Source organism: Trichoderma evansii, assembly GCF_050947405.1.
Source record: "Trichoderma evansii strain SZMC 28006 chromosome Unknown GGI43scaffold_35, whole genome shotgun sequence".
Classification (NCBI taxonomy): Eukaryota; Fungi; Ascomycota; class Sordariomycetes; order Hypocreales; family Hypocreaceae; genus Trichoderma; species Trichoderma evansii.
Window position 1 is genome coordinate 73788 of NW_028145171.1, and position 16505 is coordinate 90292.

Genomic DNA, 16505 nt, shown 5'->3' on the forward strand with positions numbered 1-16505 from the left:
TATTGCCAATTCAGAACCAGCGGGAATACTAAACTAAAATCTTTGAGCCTGAAGACAGCATGTTCAAGATGACTGTACTTGAGACGGAACAAAAGCTGAACTAGTATAATTTCATGGTGGGCAGCGAATTCCTACGGTTTGTCGAACCATAATTCCAGTTTGATATCCTTCCCATTATTACCACACAGTTATGTCATCGACGGACAGGGAGTCTGGGGAATCGCAGCTGGATGGTTGTTAAGCAACTATATGCTCATCATGAGTAACTATTCGAACTATCACAAGGATATTATTCAGTTCAAACTCAGGTAACCTTTAAGGTTTAGGATCTCAGTTAGGAGATCTGGCTGCTCCAGGACTTTCCATTTCCGAATACAGTGAGGCAAGGGTTAGAAGTTGGCTGCCCTTTCTCATCAATATATTAACTACAGAAGTCGGTAATTCCTTCATCATTATTTTAATTTCTTATTCGGGCAAACCCTCACTAATATTTTCTAGCATACCTCATTTCTCCAAAAGGCAGTTAGGTTTCTATTTGACCCCGCAGGGAATAAGAACCCTTGTAAGAAATTAGCTTTCTTTTTCATGAAATTAGTTTTACGCCGCCTTCATTAGTGTCATACTTTCATTCACAGTATCACTTTAATCCGAAGCTTCTATATTCGTGCTAGGAAAGACTATGCCTACTACCCCTTACAGTATCTAGTCGACTACAATATCGCAATCTGCTGTGGTATTATCTCATTCATTATATATATATATATATATAATGGGGCGATGCCAGTGAGTGAAACACCCTTTCTTGTCGCGCTAATGAACAGGTTCGCGTTGTCCTACCATACAATTGGATATACCTTTTTCCCCCGTCCCTGTCATCTTCCTCTGAACTTATGCACTACCACCGCGCCCGCCGCCTTTGGATGTTGCTAATTCCGCCGAAGGCCCTGATTCCCTACCCCACCTGGTGTTTTTACCCAATGGCGTAATATCGATACGCCAAGTCAGTATAGTCTCTTCCTTAGGATTAGGTATTAGGCTGCGGTTAATATCAGAGTGCTGTGCCTGTCGGTGCTATAAAGAGTTAAGTGCGCCTCAGCCCAGCTTCTACTTACTGTCAACCCCGCCAGGCGTGAGTGAGACTATAGCTGTCATTCGCTTGGGTTCTGTAAATGTCGGAGTTATAAATACCGAGCACATGTCAAGTCCGTGCCTCTGGCGCTTGCATAAAATCCACCTATCCCGACCGTTGTTAGGTTGCGTTCTTGCAATGATCGAATTTTGTACCGAGGCTATGATGTTCGGCGATAGGCCGAGCACACCTCCCTCTGCAAGTATCGCAATGCGAAAACAGATTTGGGCCCCATGAGGATGGATAACTATTCGCCTGCCACACGTGGATACACAGTGATATAAGGTTCCGAAAAGGGTTGACATGAATTATACTATGGCTATGAGGATATTTATGAAGTACCGTGCCACCATCTTCTGGCCTTCCTGGCTCCAGCCCCTTTCTTTCTAACCCTGCTACCTCATTACTGTTGGTTGAGCATCGACTTTCCCTGCAAAACCAAAGGAGCCATGCGATTCACTGCACTTTTAGGCGCGCTGTCGTCGCTGTCGACACTGTCAGCCGCCCTTACCATTGGTGATGTTATGCGCAATAGTATCACCGCCTTTGCAAAGCAAGAAGTTGCCCGACAGGAGCTTGAAAAAAGAAGCCTGCTCTCAGATATTCTGGCGGATATTAAGAATCTCGCCGAGTGTAGTTCTTGTGAGGTGATTAAGATTTCCAATAATTGCTCTTTTGATAGAACTCTCTTGACTGATCCGCCAATGGATTCCATAGGCTTTACTTGATGTTCTCAAAGTGTTGGCTCACCTGGGCAACAAGGATTTTGTGGACGTCATCGTGAAGGTTTGCCAGACGCTTGTATGTGAACATCATAACGGAACGGGCTGAAATGCAATTATGAATGCTTACTCGCTATCCCATAGGAGGTTGAAGACGACGATGTCTGGTATGTTGTACTGTTGTTGCTGCGGAAGATCGCTTCTCTCTACCAAACTATTTCTAACTCTTTTGATCGCCAGCTCCGGAGCCATTGGTCTTGAAGGGCCTATTTTAGCACACTCGCTCCGCCAGATGACTATTGGAACCAAAACATCGACCCTATTCTGCTTGACTGTCTTCGGCCTGTGCCAATGGCCCGATGTCGACACCTCGTATTCTCCATCCATGACAGCCAAGCCAGCGACCTTGCGTCCCGCATCCAGTGGCAAGACGCCGATCAAGGTGGTACACATTAGCGACATCCACGTTGACCTAAACTACACCGTCGGCGCAAGTTGGAATTGTACCAAGAACATCTGCTGTCGTAGCTACACGACCGCCGATGAGCCGGGAAACAACAACACCCCCGCCGGCGCGTATGGCAACGTCCACTGCGATACGCCGCTGTCGCTCGAGGAGAGCATGTATGCCGCCATCGAGTCCCTCGTGCCGGACCGGGAGTTCACAATCTTCACGGGAGACGTGGTTGAAGGCGCTGTGTGGATGGTTACCGATGCTGAAGTAACTAATGACCTCAATGACGCGTACACGCGTATGCAGGCTCTGGGCAAGACGTACGCTGTGACAGGAAACCATGATGCTTGTCCAGTCAACTCCTTCCCCCCGGCAGATATCGATACTACCATCAGTACACAGTGGGCATATGACGCCATGTCGGCAAACTGGGAGACTTGGATCGGGAACACGGCGGCCACAGGAGTATCGTCTAATTATGGCAGCTACTCTGTTGTCGACAGCTCTGGGCTCCGTATTATCAGTATTAACACCAATTTCTGGTATAAGCAAAACTTCTGGATGTACGAGAAGGACTGGGAAAGCGACCCGTCTGGCATGTTTGCGTGGTTGGTTTCTCAGATGGAGCAAGCTGAGGCGGCAGGAGAGAGGGTTTGGATTCTTGGTAGGTTCATCGGGTATTAATTGCATGCGCCCAGGGAGTATGATGGCGAACTAACGTCTATACGAAGGCCATATGCCGATGGGCGCATCAGATACTTTCCATGACGCCTCCTACTACTTTGGTAATTCAGTTCTGCCAAGCTTACTCACAAGAGTGCGCTGACGATTATCAGATTTGATCATTCAGAGATTCGATGCTACAATCGCTGCAGTCTTCTACGGGTTCGCCTTCCGTTAATCTTAGGGCTTTGAGGGTAGCCCACAGCTAACGAGGCATGCAGTCATACGCACAAGGACGAATTCGAGATCGCGTATAGCGACTACACTAACCAGGATTTCTCCACTGCTACTATGATGTCTTACATCGCCCCAGCGCTCACGCCTACCTCAGGCAACCCAACGTTCCGGTAAATGCTCGAAGAGAGATGTTGTGTACCCTTTCATACAACGGCTAACCCTTTCTTGAAGTGTTTATGACGTTGATCCGGTGACCTTCGGTATCCTGGACATGACGGTCTATTACGCGGCCATCGATTCGGATACGTACCAGACCAACCCAACATGGGAGGTTCTGTATTCAGTCAAGGACACCTACGGCAGTCTTCTCGGTGTCACCGACGTCGCGACAGAGCTTACGCCTGCATTCTGGCACAACGTCACCGTTCTTTTCGAGAGCAACGATACGGTGTTCCAAGAGTACATCGGCCGCAAGACCCGCAACTACGATACCTCGACATGCACTGGCTCCTGCAAAACAGCGGAGATATGCCAGCTACGTGCGGCGCAGTCGCAGTACAACTGGTGAGTTTATTCTATATCTACCTCTTCTTCTTACCAAACGTCTATGCTAAACATGAAAATAGTGCGACCGTTAAGCCTGGCATCAATTTCAAGCGTGATACCACCACTGGTGTTGCTACAGCAGGAGAATGCGATGGATCTCAGGCTATCCCAATCTTCTCGTCAATGGCGAACTCGACCGGTGTTCAGGCGCTGCAGGATGCGCTCGTCAGCATTCTGGGGAGCGCGATCTTGAACATAACGGTTCCGTCGAACTACACAGTTAATGGAACAACTATTTAATGTAGTTATGACGATTTGCTTATTCGGAGAGAGAGCGGATATGGGTCTATACGCATTGTGAGATGAACTCATTATAACATTTCTTTTACAAATACGATCTTGACGCAGGAGCATGTTTGAAGATTACGACAGGAATCAACCCATGATATTTTCAGACTAGACATTCCACATGTCAACCGATGAGGTAATAAAGGTTTTTCTGGTATCAGAATGATGGATTGTATGGCGCCAAATGAGTAATGTGCGCCTATAGTTCCTTCATTCTCCCGCAAGACATCTGGCCCCATACTATGGCCGATATCAGCTATTTCTCAGCAGAAACTCGAGAATGACAGCACTTCGGGCCTTTTCTCTCCAGCAATCTTGTAATTTGCATCATTTAATTTAGTCATGTTATCTCCATAAAAATATAACGTATTGTTGAGTCTCAATGCAGCCATATTAAAAAATCTAAATAGATCATAGCGATCTGGGTCAAATCTTATTACGGGCAGTATAGTTACTGAGAAGGATCCATGACCGCTTCATCACGATATCTACAATCAGATTGGTTGTATAACTATTGTTGTGGCCGAGATTGAAGAGTGGTTCCTGCATCCGTAAAAGGTTGCTTTGTCCGGTTGGTGGGATTAGACTCGAGTTCTAAGTGGAAAAGTCGGATACGTACTGTCTTGAGAGCCTCAGCCAGTACAATCGAGACAATCAAGCATGTGGCTTACATTAAAAATGGCTCTTACGATACTATCTCTCTAAATACCAACGGAAGTTCCCGGAGGTCTTTTTCAGAGGGTAAAGATTTATCCTAAGCGTCCAAATCGGTTCGAGGAATGGAGCATTTCCCAGTAGAAGTACTCTTATAATCCCAACGGGCACGTGTTCCTTCCCAGCTCAGTCTATTGGATCAGAAGCAGCAAGATCAACTTGATCCTGCTCTTCACAGAGGCATATATTTGGCACTCTATTTACAGATACATACAGTTGGATTTCCTTAGACCCGGTTAATTTCATTATGCATACCTCTACCCTGGACCAAAACATAGAAGAATTTCGTGGTGATATACTTTAAAAATGCGATTTCTGCCCCTAGGCATAACTTAGAGTGAAGTGATGTTGCTACTTTGCAAAGGAGTTTGCTAGAATTTTAATTTTTCTCAAAATGAAACTAACTCTCGTTACTATTGTTTTACTCGTACTCAGAGGGCTGGCAGCAAGCCAAGCTGGCGCCAGAGTCGGAGCAGGCCCAGGGACAATCAGTGCTCAGTTTCCGCCATATCTCGGAGGGAGCTCTCCATGGTTTTCAGGCAAGTCTAGATTACCCGCCTGGCATCCTCATACTGACTGATCACGTTTTCAGGCCCTGACGTTCACAATATCTCATATCAGACCCCGGCTGGTTGTTCCGTTGACATGGTAGCATTCACGAGCCGGCATGGGTCTCGCTACCCAGATCCTGGTTCCTACTCTGTATGGATGGCATTGCAATCAAAAATCCAAGGCGCACCGCCATTCCAGGTTCACGAGCCGCTGTCGTTCATATCAACATGGAAGCCAGTGTTGCGCAATCCTGACCTGGAGATGTCTCAGATTTCTCTTGGCGGCTACAAAGAGCTGTACGATATGGGCTATACGTATCGCACACGATACCCACAGCTCTATTCTGAAAATCAGACGTTCGTGGCGTGGGCGAACATGTACCAGGAGCACCAGCCTCGCGTAATCGACTCGGCCCGCCTGTTCGTGCGCGGATATTTAGGTCCGAATGCCACAACGCTGGGCTCCATCTACGTGCTCAATAACACAGACCCGCGCGCCGTCGCGAACTCACTTGCGCCGTCAGATCTCTGCCCCATGTACCGCGATACCTCTGGCGGGATCAATGCGACGACATGGAACAATATTTACTTGCCAGCCTTTGCCGCCCGTCTCAATGCGCTTATCACCCCTCCCGGTGCCTTGAACTTCACAATATCAGACGTCTCGCAGTTCCCGGTACTCTGCGGCTTTGAGTCGCAAATAACAGGCACAACGAGTCCATTTTGTGCCTTGTTCACCGAGGATGAGCTTCGCGGCTTCGAATACGCGCAGGATATTCGGTATTACTACGGCTCTGGCCCCGGCGCCGTCAAGAACAACACATTCATGCTACCCTTTCTCTCCGCAGTGATATCGCGCTTCGTCGACGGCCCGGGCAAGGAATATATGTCGAAGTCGTTGGCACCGTACCGCCTGCCTCCCCTTATTGCTACGTTTACGAACGACGGCCAGATAAACCAGCTGGTCTCGAGCATTGGAGTGTTTGATAACGAGCCGTCTCTACCGCCTACGTACATCCCTAATGACCAGAAGTATATCGCCTCGCATTTTGTGACTATGCGTGGGACAATTACGTTTGAGAGACTGACCTGCGATGGCGCGGACGGACCCTACGTTCGTATCCTACTGAACGATGCGATCTACCCCGTTGTTGGATGCGACTCTGGGCCTGGCCGCTCATGTCCATTAGCGCAGTACCAAGAGATCGTAGCTAACAAGCAAAACAAGTCAGGCAATTTTGTCCATAACTGCTTTGGACCGCAGTCATGTGCTGTTGTCCAGATGTTGGCAGCCGAGGGATTGCAAGCCAAAACCACATTTCTGACAGATCTAGACTTGCCATGGGAATACGTCGTTCAACCCTGATAAACCTATACCTTATATAACATAAAGGAAGCGCCCTAACTTCAATCTGCGTTGAATTGTGCAATAGAACTAGGCTTGTTTCGAACTACTTAAGCTACTGCTTTTCTTCGCTATACCGAAGTGTGACGTCTGCGTCAATCGACATGTATAGAGCTTTGTATTCATTATTGATCATACGTTATATCTATTCTAGTATCACTTCAGAAAATAATCTAGCAACAAGTAGTCCTTTTGATTGAACAAACAGGGAACTGCTTCTCACTCCTCCTCTTGTTCTGCAATAATCACAAAGATACTTACTTTTTTTTTCGTCTAAGTTTTCATACTCTGGTTAGCTCTGGTTGAATGCACATCTTCATATTTTTATGAGCTAGTCAAAAAAAGAGCGTTCTTTTGGCGAATTAAGTATGGTTTGCCGTACTCTTCCTGGGAAGCTGTTTCGGCTAGTTCTAGACTTGCAAAATCTCAATTCAGATGTTCACTGAAGTTTTTTTAGGTAAGAAAAATCTGGAAAATAGCCATAAAGCGAGATAGAATTGAAAATACGTCAAAAAGTAATAGCTACTTATAAATCGGATACAGAATAGATTACAAATATTAGTGATATGGTTGGGTTAGCTTAGAGGCACACGTAATAGTAAGGCCAGTAAGAGCCAATTAGTAACGCAAACCCCGATCGCAGCGCATAGATAACAAAGTACGAATAATGCAGCACGGAATTGTAGTAGTTGCTCCGATCTAAGGCTCTAGACATCAATCCTCCGCAGGCCCCACAGTACGAAAATCCCTCCGAAGTAATGGTAGATCTTCCGCGTCTAGGACACTAAATATGAACAGTTGGTGGAAAAGAATAGCCTACCGCGACTTGACCAATCCGGAAGGAAACATTAATTTACTGCACAAAAAGGAGATGACGGGGCTATTCGATATATTGACCTTGCTACAGATTTGATCCTTATAAATAATAAGCACAATTACTGCGGAAAGGAGAGATGCGCCACCCCTTCTCAATAAAATGCCTGGGCTGAGTTTTGCACTTTCTTTTCTCACAACGCTGCCGAGATCTATTCGGGAAGCTATTATGCCTGATATGCTCATTCCCCCGATCACGAATGAGCCTTCCAAGGTTCAACTTGCTCGTATCAGTCATGTCTACTTTGAACACCCCAATCTAGACAAATTTAGAGAATTCGCAAAAGATTTTGGATTTGTCGAAGCCAAGGTTGCTAAAGATCATATATATTTTCGTGGGTACGGTATAGACCCTTATGTCTACGTGGCAACCAAAAGCAAAGACGGTAAGCCTCGGTTTCTAGGGCCAGCGTTTGTTGCAGCGTCAGAAGAAGAGTTCCAAAAAGCAAGTAGGATCAAAGGGGCAAAGGCAACGGACTTGAATACTGCCCCAGGTGGTGGTAAAATGATTAGCTTTAGCCTTCCAGATGACACTTTCTTCCATGTAATTTATGGACAAGAAGAGAGAATGACGTCGGAAGAAGAGCCTACAGCGACACATGAGCAACAGGGTGCGTTTAATAAGCCATTCAACAAACCAAGATTAGGCGAGTACTTAAACAACCGTGAGCCTATGAAGAGGCGCTGACGCATCTCAGGTAAATTTCAACGTTATCACTCTGGTCCAGCTCTTGTACACAAATTGGGTCACTTCGGTTATGTCGTACCCGAATTTGATCGCGAACTTGAATGGTATACATCAAACTTCAACTTTGTGCCCTCCGATATATTGTATCACTGGGACTTTTCCAACATGGATGTTTTGACTTTTATGCACCTCGATCTTGGCGAAGAGTACTCAGACCACCACTGCTTTTTTATGCAACGGGCAGAGCCTCATGTTAAGAAGACATTTGTCCACCATACCTCATATGAAGTGGCGGATTTTGATACCCAATTGCTTGGCCACGACTGGTTAGCCAAGAAGGGCTGGAAAAGTGTCTGGGGAGTGGGCCGCCACGTGCTCGGAAGTCAAATATTTGACTACTGGGGCGATTCAAGTGGGTTCAAAATTGAACACTATGCCGATGGTGATGTCGTCAATAAACATACTCCGACAAGGAGAGACGTTGTTGGACCATTTTCGGTTTGGGGCCCAGAGGTGCCAAAGGATTTTGGGGGCAAGGGTGCTTGAAATCATCAGATTAGGGTATTGAAAGGCCGTAGATTCAACTGGTCCGCTCTACAGAAAAATGGCGGAGAATTATATTCGATGACTATCTTCAAAATACAAACAGTTTGAAACCGAGTAGCGTCGTCTGGCCTAATTACATAAGACCCAGTTATGCATGTCAGAGAAGACTATGGTCGAAACAGCTTATGTTTCTCCTTTTTCTTTATATACACCTTAGAGTTATCTTTCAGGGATTAACTATATAGACAAATCAGAATGGGCCAGAGTAATATAGAGAGTTTCAATTTTTCGTCCTTCAATTCAGATAGGTGGGTACCATTTCTAAAACTAAGTCATGATTGCTTTCTGAACTAGGCACAATTTTCAAGATTGATCTGGATGGACGAGAGGAACTGTAGCCATCTAGGGTGCAGTGGTGCCTCAAAGTGAGAGATAATATACTGGATATGACGGCCTGACAATGGACCTTTCAATGTTTCTTTGACACCCTTGAAAGATACTAGAGCCAATGTTAAAGTAATTCCACTATACGATTTGGTATGAAAGGATCAGCTTACAGATAAGGAGCCTTGATAATGTCCAGTGCCTAGCAAAATGTTCCAACTGTAGGAGTAAAACTGACTCATGACGCCCAAGATTAGTCAAATGGGAATATGAAACGATTTCCGTCTTCGTATGAATATGAATAAATATAAGTGCAGTAAATATTATGAAACATATTGCAGGGTCTACACATAGAGAATATGTAGGATTCCATTGCGCCAAGATCGTCGCAATATCCTGGGCCGTTTCTAAAACTTGTTGCCAGGCCAGCAGCCACTCTTCGCCTTCGGCGCATTGCCCGCAGCACAGGAGAGCAATTAAAAGTTTCGACATGTGGAGGTGAAGGGTTGATACCAACCTAGCATGATGCATCATAGGTGATTCGTTTTGCAATGCGTTACGCATGGGGTTGAGAAAATGGGGCGGGAGAGAGAGTCTGAGCACAGACAGTTGGTCTTGTAGTTCCTTTGGCCTGTTCTTGGAGGCTTCATCCCTATTCAAGAGGTACTGCCTCAAACCACGCCCGACTTGACGCATCGCTGTAACAGTGACTAAATGAATATTAAAATCTGCTGTCTCCGGCGTATCTGAAGCGATAGTCGGTAAAAGGTCCTGTAGTTGGTTTAAATGAGGCGGCAGCAACAGCAGATCTGTCGACTTGGAGAATTCAGGAGGCATTTGCAACGTTGATGTCGCACTCTTGGGCAGCGAGGTACGAATATTTCCTTCTTCGACCATGTATGGCGTCCCGGAGGCAAGGTTCGCATATGAGTCAAGGCGGTATATGCACCACCATAATAGCCTCCAATCATCGATTTTCTCTTGGGTCATACTTTCTCTGTGAAGAAAGACCCTCCACTTAGTATCGAAACAATCAAGGCCAATCCAGTATGCTATTCGCACTAGCTTCGCTACTCTCATCCACACCTGTTGCCCAGGAAATTGATGAAATTCGTAAAATGACAATAAGCAAGCTTTGCGCAGCTGGTCCAGCGATGGCGAATTTCCTAACAATTCCTCTTGCAAAGCACCTATGCTAAGGAGTCTCTCAATCTGAGATTCAAGTTCTATTGCATCAATCGAAGCAAATGAGAACTGTACCAGTTTGGCTGTAAGTAGTGAAATTGTTCGTGCCATGTCCTGACTTTGCGTAGAATCTGCATAGCTACTTGGGCTGGAGAAGAGTGGAATAGCATGGTGAATTGTAGCCCAAAATTCCTGTAATCTATATCACCCAGGAGATCATTAGCCATTACAGCTTCTGGCATATGCGTGAAATGAACTTACAAATATCTTTCTTCTTCAGCATTTATTCTTACCTCAGAAGAGATGGATGATCCTGAGGTCCTAGGTTGTGATTGTAGCTTCTCAATGAATTGTTGATGCTCTTCAAGTTGACCAGCATTTTGAATGACGCCATGTAACGTACTATGAAGCTCTATGTGCCCCGAATGGTTGAGGCTTGGCGAGCCATGATAGCGCTCTATAGAGTGGCATTATTATCAACTTGATTTGCCAGATATGACGTAACGCATCAAGTGGAGAGGACGTCGAGACTTACCAGAGCTTCGTTGTACGCTGCTTGGCTTCAAAGTACCTCGGCGCGACCCTCGAGGTGGACCAGGTTTGCGCCGAGCCGAGGAGTAAATACATGCATGATCACGTTCTAAGCAGCGAGAGCATGCTGGTCGTCCTTGATCACCTACCCATGTATTGTGTTACTCAGTCCATGTCATACAAACCACATGTAAGAGCATATATACTGACATTTGACTTTCTTCCTGGGCTTGACATCAGCTACCATAATACGAGATGGCGCAATCCTCACAGATGGGCATGGCTCACCGAATGCAATTGTCACAAACTCTCGAGGTTGGCGTAGCTTGATCCTCCGAGTAAGGCGGCTCTTCCGGGTTCCTGCCTGAGCGGCGCAACATTGCCATTGCCACTTTCTAAGAGTTGTCCTATCCTATTAAAGACTAGAAAGCTTTATTGCAATGGCTCAATGGCTCAGGCGACAAAAAATGGATTGTAGAATGAAGTTTGGAGTCCAGTGGTGATTCCGGAATAATATGAGATGTGGGGACTTCCATCAACGCGGGGCTTTTGAGATGCTCCGAAATCAACGTTAGATCCTCCGAAATGGCAGCGCCACACGACAAGCTAGTAAAGGAAAAGTGGCGTTCCGACAGCAGTACGTATACCATGGTTAATGTTGGCAATATATTAAGGAAATGCCTCCGCAGCACCCGCAGTGGTACGAGTAGAAAATATTCCGTTTGTGACTTCAAATATGGTTGGATTTTCGCGGTTGGTTCGCTTCGTTTGCGAGGAAGACAATAGTTCTTATTTTGCTGACATTGGCCCTAACGCCGACGGGCCACCAGCTCAAGGTACCAAGCTAGAAGGATACAGGACGGCCGCGGATCTCATTGAAGCAAAAAGTGCCACAGTCGTAACTGTTCTCAAGGTAAGACAATTTGAAACCCTCAAGTTCTTGCTACGTCTAATGAGATTTGGAAGCTATTGGCACCATTACCGCTCGACAACATCCCGATATACTGCGTGGGCTTAAATTATCATAGCCATGCCAAAGAAGCCAACGTATGCACTGCAAATTTCCCAAATACAACACCCATGGAGACTAACAATGAGCTCCAACAGCTGCCGACAACTGCTTACCCACCTCTTTGGACAAAGCCTGCCGCGTCGTTGGCACACCCCGGCGAAGCAATTCAAGTTAATGACTTTTGTGCGAGAAGTCTATTAGACTACGAGGTAAGTAATGTGACGTTCTATATCCACACAACTACCGCGTCGGTTCTGCTGACTGCGCTACTACTATCCTCAAGGGAGAGCTCGTTTTCGTAACGTCAAAGGATTGCAAGGATATATCTCCTCAAGACGCCGACAAATACATACTTGGCTACACAGTTGGTAACGATATCAGCTGCCGCAAATTTCAGCTTCCTCAGAACTCAGGAGGACAATTTTTCTTTGCCAAAGCGTTCGATAAGTTTGCGCCAATCGGTCCCACGTTGATTAGCCCCGAATTGTTCGTCAACGGGGTAGGATACCGCGTGATTACAAAGGTTAATGGGGAAGTTCGCCAAATAGCTGATATTACGAAAGACATGATTTTCTCGCCCTCTAAGGTGCTAAGTCATATGAGTCAAGGTATATTAGTATAATGCTCATTCTGTTCATGTGTTACTAATAACTTACCCAGGCACAACGATTCCAGCCGGTACTGCAGTGATGACAGGTACGGCAGCAGGAGTTGGAGTTTTCATGAAGCCAAAGTCGTTTCTTCAAAATGGTGATGTAATGGAAATTGAGATGGAGAATGTTGGAATTCTAAGAAATGAAATCTCTTTCAAGTAGGTAGGCATTTATAATTGTTAATTTGCATACCTAACGGATACCCAGAGTAACAGCCATAACTCGGGTGATCGTCTTTATTCAACGGCTCATAGTAATTATTGCCACCAGCTGGATTTAGGACCTCATTTTACTCGATATTTTGAGGTGTTTTAGACTCGAAAGGTAGACAAGTTAATATTTTCTTCTATAAAGATTTGAAACCTTGAAACATTTTCGTAACCATCTTTCTGCCATCTAAATGCTTTTACGCACTCGTTCAAACTGTGTAGTGCTTTCCTCTGTTCATACAAGTCCCCTTCCCTATTGCTACATACCGAAGAATTTTCTACAGTTGATTTGGCAGAGTAGGGGCCTTTCTTCAACTCCCAGCCACGACTTACAAAATCAGACCTTTGAAATGTTAACATGTGTGCGAAAGAAGCGGTCTATAATTTAGGGATTGCTTATCCGGTATCCAAGCAGGCTTATTTGGTATTCAAAAATAACGGGGCTTGTATAAGAAAGTACTATAACTTTAGCTACAATAATATATTAACTTAGGCGCTAAATTACAGCACTTATCTATTAAATTATAAGGCTTTACTTCCACTATCTTTAAAAATCCAGCGCCTATTAATTAAATTATAACATTTACTTATAAAATACAGCGCTTATTAATTAAATTACAGCGTATACTTAGTAGGTAAGTTAAAGCTAATAGCTATATTAGATTAGTAGTATAAATATATATAAGAAGTAAAAAAAATTAGCTTAGTATATTTACTTTAAGTTACTTTTGTAAATTTTATAATCACGTGTGTGTTAACTTTAAGCAGCGGAAATTCCACTCTTTTGGATACCAAATAAGCCTGCTTGGATACCGGATAAGCAATCCCATAATTTAGCTCATTTAATTACTACACATTTAGAAATAATGTGCCTTCGAGACCATGGAAAGCAACTACTGAGCAAGTTATTTTGGCAAGACGCGATTCGATGAGTTAACATTACTCGATTGTGTCTTTCAGCTTTGCTCGCAAAAGTCCTAAACATTCAATCAATTCCAGCGCAGAATTAGCACAAGAAAAGATGAAAAGATCTGCTCGAACTACCGCAAACCTAGTGAATCGACCAAGACGATCAATATATGCACAAGCATCATACTTGCTAGGATAGCCTTGAAGAACGGTTTCATCAGGGACATATGGATAGAATATCTCTAAATTGTCTGGTCCTCCCTGTACCGCGCAGTCCTTAAACGTTCGCACTTGAGGGTTCACAAGTATTATGGATTCTTCTGACAATACAGACGCATCAATCGAGGCGTTTAGAACGGCCGACTTGGCCTCGTCGTAGAATCTTTGAGAATCCTCGCTTGCAGTCACTATAACAAGTGTGAATGCACTTGGTGACATCTCAAGAAGGGCATCAGAGAGAACCAGCGTCCTCTTGAGGATCGAACACATATAAACCTGCGCCATACGGCCACCCCCATTGTAGTCTTTTGCAAAGAATCCTCCTCCAACATCAGAAAACCCTTTTCGTTCCTTCTGATTCTGCGGGTCTAATTTACGCGGAAGGAGCTCGGACCGATCCAGAAACATTTGAAATTTGAGAGCTAGAAAGACCCATAATGGGGTTTCTTCGTTACATAACCTGCCATTGAGCATGGAAAAAAAGGCAGCGTCGTCGACACTTTTCCTCCGCTCCAATGCCCACGAACTGAGAATGTCGTGAGAAGAGGCGATGTCGTTGGTGTTGCAGCCGCCACGAGTTACCAGCAAGGAAAGTCGCCACGCTAGTTGGTGTGCATCACGCAATCCACTTGCTATGCCTTGGCCAGCGAATGGAGGGAAGACGTGTGCAGCATCGCCAACAAGGATGGTACGCTTGTCGAACCATCTGTTAACCACTCTTTGAGTGAATCTGAACGGTCGGCAGCGAAGGACTGTTATACAATCGCGGGGATAAGTGACTGGCGTCGACAATTTGCGACCTTGATTGTCTCGATCACGAGTAATCATTGGTGTAATATGTTCCCAGAGGAGCTCTTCAACCTTTGTTGTATCGTCAATGTCATCTTGCCGAAATTCGTGGCGCCATAGCCGTTCCTCGTGCGGGCCGAATCTTCCAGCAGCAGTCGCCTTGCCCGGTGGGCTACAAAAGTGCCAACCTTTTGGCCAAAATAAATCGTATACGTCATTTGGCTTGTACCCAAGGCTCCATAGTGGAAAGTTAGGATGGCTCTCGCGAGTAGGTAGAGACATCCTCAAATTTGCAGCCACCCAAGTTCCATCGTACGGATATGTGCCATCTTCCTGCTTGATGCCTGCAGATGGCTCAAGGAAGTGCTTCCTAACAACACCCACCTTGCCGTCTGCCCCAATTAACCACTGGCAGGTTAGGCGATGTGTTTTATCGTCTTGGTCTGCGTACTCGATTGTAGGAGGATCGTCCAGCAGCCGCGATGTCACGGTACACCCCGTACGGAGAATACACCAAGGGGACTTTTGTACTTGGCTTCTCAAGACTCTTTCTGATATTTGTCAGTTGAATGAGTTGGTGCGACATAATAATTTCACTACTATACCTAGTCTGGGCTGTATTTGGAGAAGCCCCTCAGGCACCACTTGCTCGAGCGAATTTGAGTCGCCCACTTTTATAGAAAAATATGGCTTGGAACTAAATGAGGTTTGATGAAAGTTGACTCTGTCTACCTCTACTCGTCAATCAGTTAGCATTGACTTCTCACAGCTCTGAAATGGAGCTTGCTGCCATCACACACCATGTCCAATATACGGCAGCTGGTCGCCCAAGCCCAAGGTGTGTAAGATTCTCACGGCATCGCCAGTCAGATATACACCCCGAGGGTCTTTGGTAATTTCTTGTTCTTTCTCCAAAATAACGGACTACATTTCTCGTTAAATAGGATGCATTACGACGCCGGAATCCTGAGATGTACCTACTCGAATGCGAAATTTGGCAAGAGACAGTGCCAAGGTAAGTCCAGCTGGACCAGCCCCAACAATAGCAATCTCAGTTGATTCGAGATTTTCCATAATTTGGCGAATATTGGTCAATTCATGTGGAATGTTTCGGACTCATATGATGGAGCTGGAAGCTCTTCTTATGTTATTATGATCTACTGTCAACCGCTTCTAGCATTCTATTAGACAGGGATGCATGCTGCACTTGCCATATACCATCCAGTTCCAATTCATGCGGCTGGGCCCCAGGTAGTACAGGTTGTTTTGATGTTGTTCCGTAGCGCACGTATCGGAGGATCTTCATCGGAAGATCTTCTGGGGTACATAAGTAGTCTGGTGGGTCCCGAGTATGGATGATTACTTTGTAGGCCTACATCTTGCAGGAGGAAATAACACGACGGGGAAGGTTAGATGATACTGAAGTCCAGTTATATAGGGAGATATATCGGTATCAATATTTATTAGAAAACACAGCCACGCCTGCTATCGCCTGGTGCTATCATCTTGCCTAAAGGTGGCAAGGCAGAAGCATCTAGCCGCGAGCTGGAGAACCTTGTCATATGAATAGATCCAAAGCTCTGAAGTAAACACCTAAATTCTCGTATTTTTTTGTACTCAGACGCGCCTGTTCATTTTTCTCCGTGTGTTGCAGAGTGGCATCGAATTAATTAAAGCCATCGTTAGTACAACTGATAGCCTCCGGAATGTAATACTCTGATCAACGTAGCAGGCTACA

General features: G+C 45.4%; 6 protein-coding genes across 6 annotated transcripts; 4 read left to right on the forward strand and 2 right to left on the reverse strand.

Moving 5' to 3' along the window:
• The first annotated feature begins 843 nt into the window (after window positions 1-843).
• GGI43DRAFT_418330 (acid sphingomyelinase family protein) lies at window positions 844-4432 on the forward strand. Its single transcript, XM_083207533.1, has 9 exons — window positions 844-1776; window positions 1847-1930; window positions 1996-2018; window positions 2092-2969; window positions 3037-3090; window positions 3142-3190; window positions 3250-3375; window positions 3437-3769; window positions 3832-4432. The coding sequence occupies exons 1-9, from the start codon at window positions 1579-1581 to the stop codon at window positions 4049-4051; spliced, it is 1965 nt and encodes a 654-aa protein (XP_083055469.1). The 5' UTR covers window positions 844-1578; the 3' UTR covers window positions 4052-4432.
• A 992-nt stretch (window positions 4433-5424) lies between these two features.
• Window positions 5425-6764, forward strand: GGI43DRAFT_418333 (histidine acid phosphatase). The gene has a single exon (XM_083207534.1). The coding sequence runs from the start codon at window positions 5459-5461 to the stop codon at window positions 6728-6730; it is 1272 nt and encodes a 423-aa protein (XP_083055470.1). The 5' UTR covers window positions 5425-5458; the 3' UTR covers window positions 6731-6764.
• A 1047-nt stretch (window positions 6765-7811) lies between these two features.
• On the forward strand, window positions 7812-8876 carry GGI43DRAFT_426347 (Glyoxalase/Bleomycin resistance protein/Dihydroxybiphenyl dioxygenase; the record flags this gene model as incomplete). Its single annotated transcript, XM_083208628.1, has 2 exons — window positions 7812-8289; window positions 8341-8876. 2 exons carry the CDS (start codon window positions 7812-7814, stop codon window positions 8874-8876), a joined length of 1014 nt encoding a protein of 337 aa, XP_083055471.1.
• Window positions 8877-9226: 350 nt separating this feature from the next.
• On the reverse strand, window positions 9227-10556 carry GGI43DRAFT_426348 (fungal specific transcription factor domain-containing protein; the record flags this gene model as incomplete). The annotated part of the gene is made up of 2 exons (XM_083208629.1): window positions 9227-9375; window positions 9434-10556. The coding sequence occupies 2 exons, from the start codon at window positions 10554-10556 to the stop codon at window positions 9227-9229; spliced, it is 1272 nt and encodes a 423-aa protein (XP_083055472.1).
• Window positions 10557-11646: 1090 nt separating this feature from the next.
• GGI43DRAFT_431806 (fumarylacetoacetate hydrolase family protein) lies at window positions 11647-12803 on the forward strand (the record flags this gene model as incomplete). The annotated part of the gene is made up of 5 exons (XM_083209460.1): window positions 11647-11889; window positions 11943-12023; window positions 12084-12197; window positions 12272-12596; window positions 12649-12803. The coding sequence occupies exons 1-5, from the start codon at window positions 11713-11715 to the stop codon at window positions 12801-12803; spliced, it is 852 nt and encodes a 283-aa protein (XP_083055473.1). The 5' UTR covers window positions 11647-11712.
• A 908-nt stretch (window positions 12804-13711) lies between these two features.
• GGI43DRAFT_431810 (uncharacterized protein) lies at window positions 13712-15841 on the reverse strand (the record flags this gene model as incomplete). The annotated part of the gene is made up of 3 exons (XM_083209461.1): window positions 13712-15318; window positions 15568-15691; window positions 15749-15841. The coding sequence occupies 3 exons, from the start codon at window positions 15839-15841 to the stop codon at window positions 13790-13792; spliced, it is 1746 nt and encodes a 581-aa protein (XP_083055474.1). The 3' UTR covers window positions 13712-13789.
• Window positions 15842-16505: the final 664 nt, after the last annotated feature.

Bases quoted from the DNA above. Each gene is read 5' to 3' on its own strand.
- GGI43DRAFT_418330 (XM_083207533.1), top strand. From the start codon at position 1,579: ATGCGATTCACTGCACTTTTAGGCGCGCTGTCGTCGCTGTCGACACTG. The intron at 2,019-2,091 runs GTATGTTGTACT...TTTGATCGCCAG, and splicing joins GTTGAAGACGACGATGTCTG to CTCCGGAGCCATTGGTCTTG. The intron at 3,376-3,436 runs GTAAATGCTCGA...CCTTTCTTGAAG, and splicing joins TCAGGCAACCCAACGTTCCG to TGTTTATGACGTTGATCCGG.
- GGI43DRAFT_418333 (XM_083207534.1), top strand. From the start codon at position 5,459: ATGGTAGCATTCACGAGCCGGCATGGGTCTCGCTACCCAGATCCTGGT.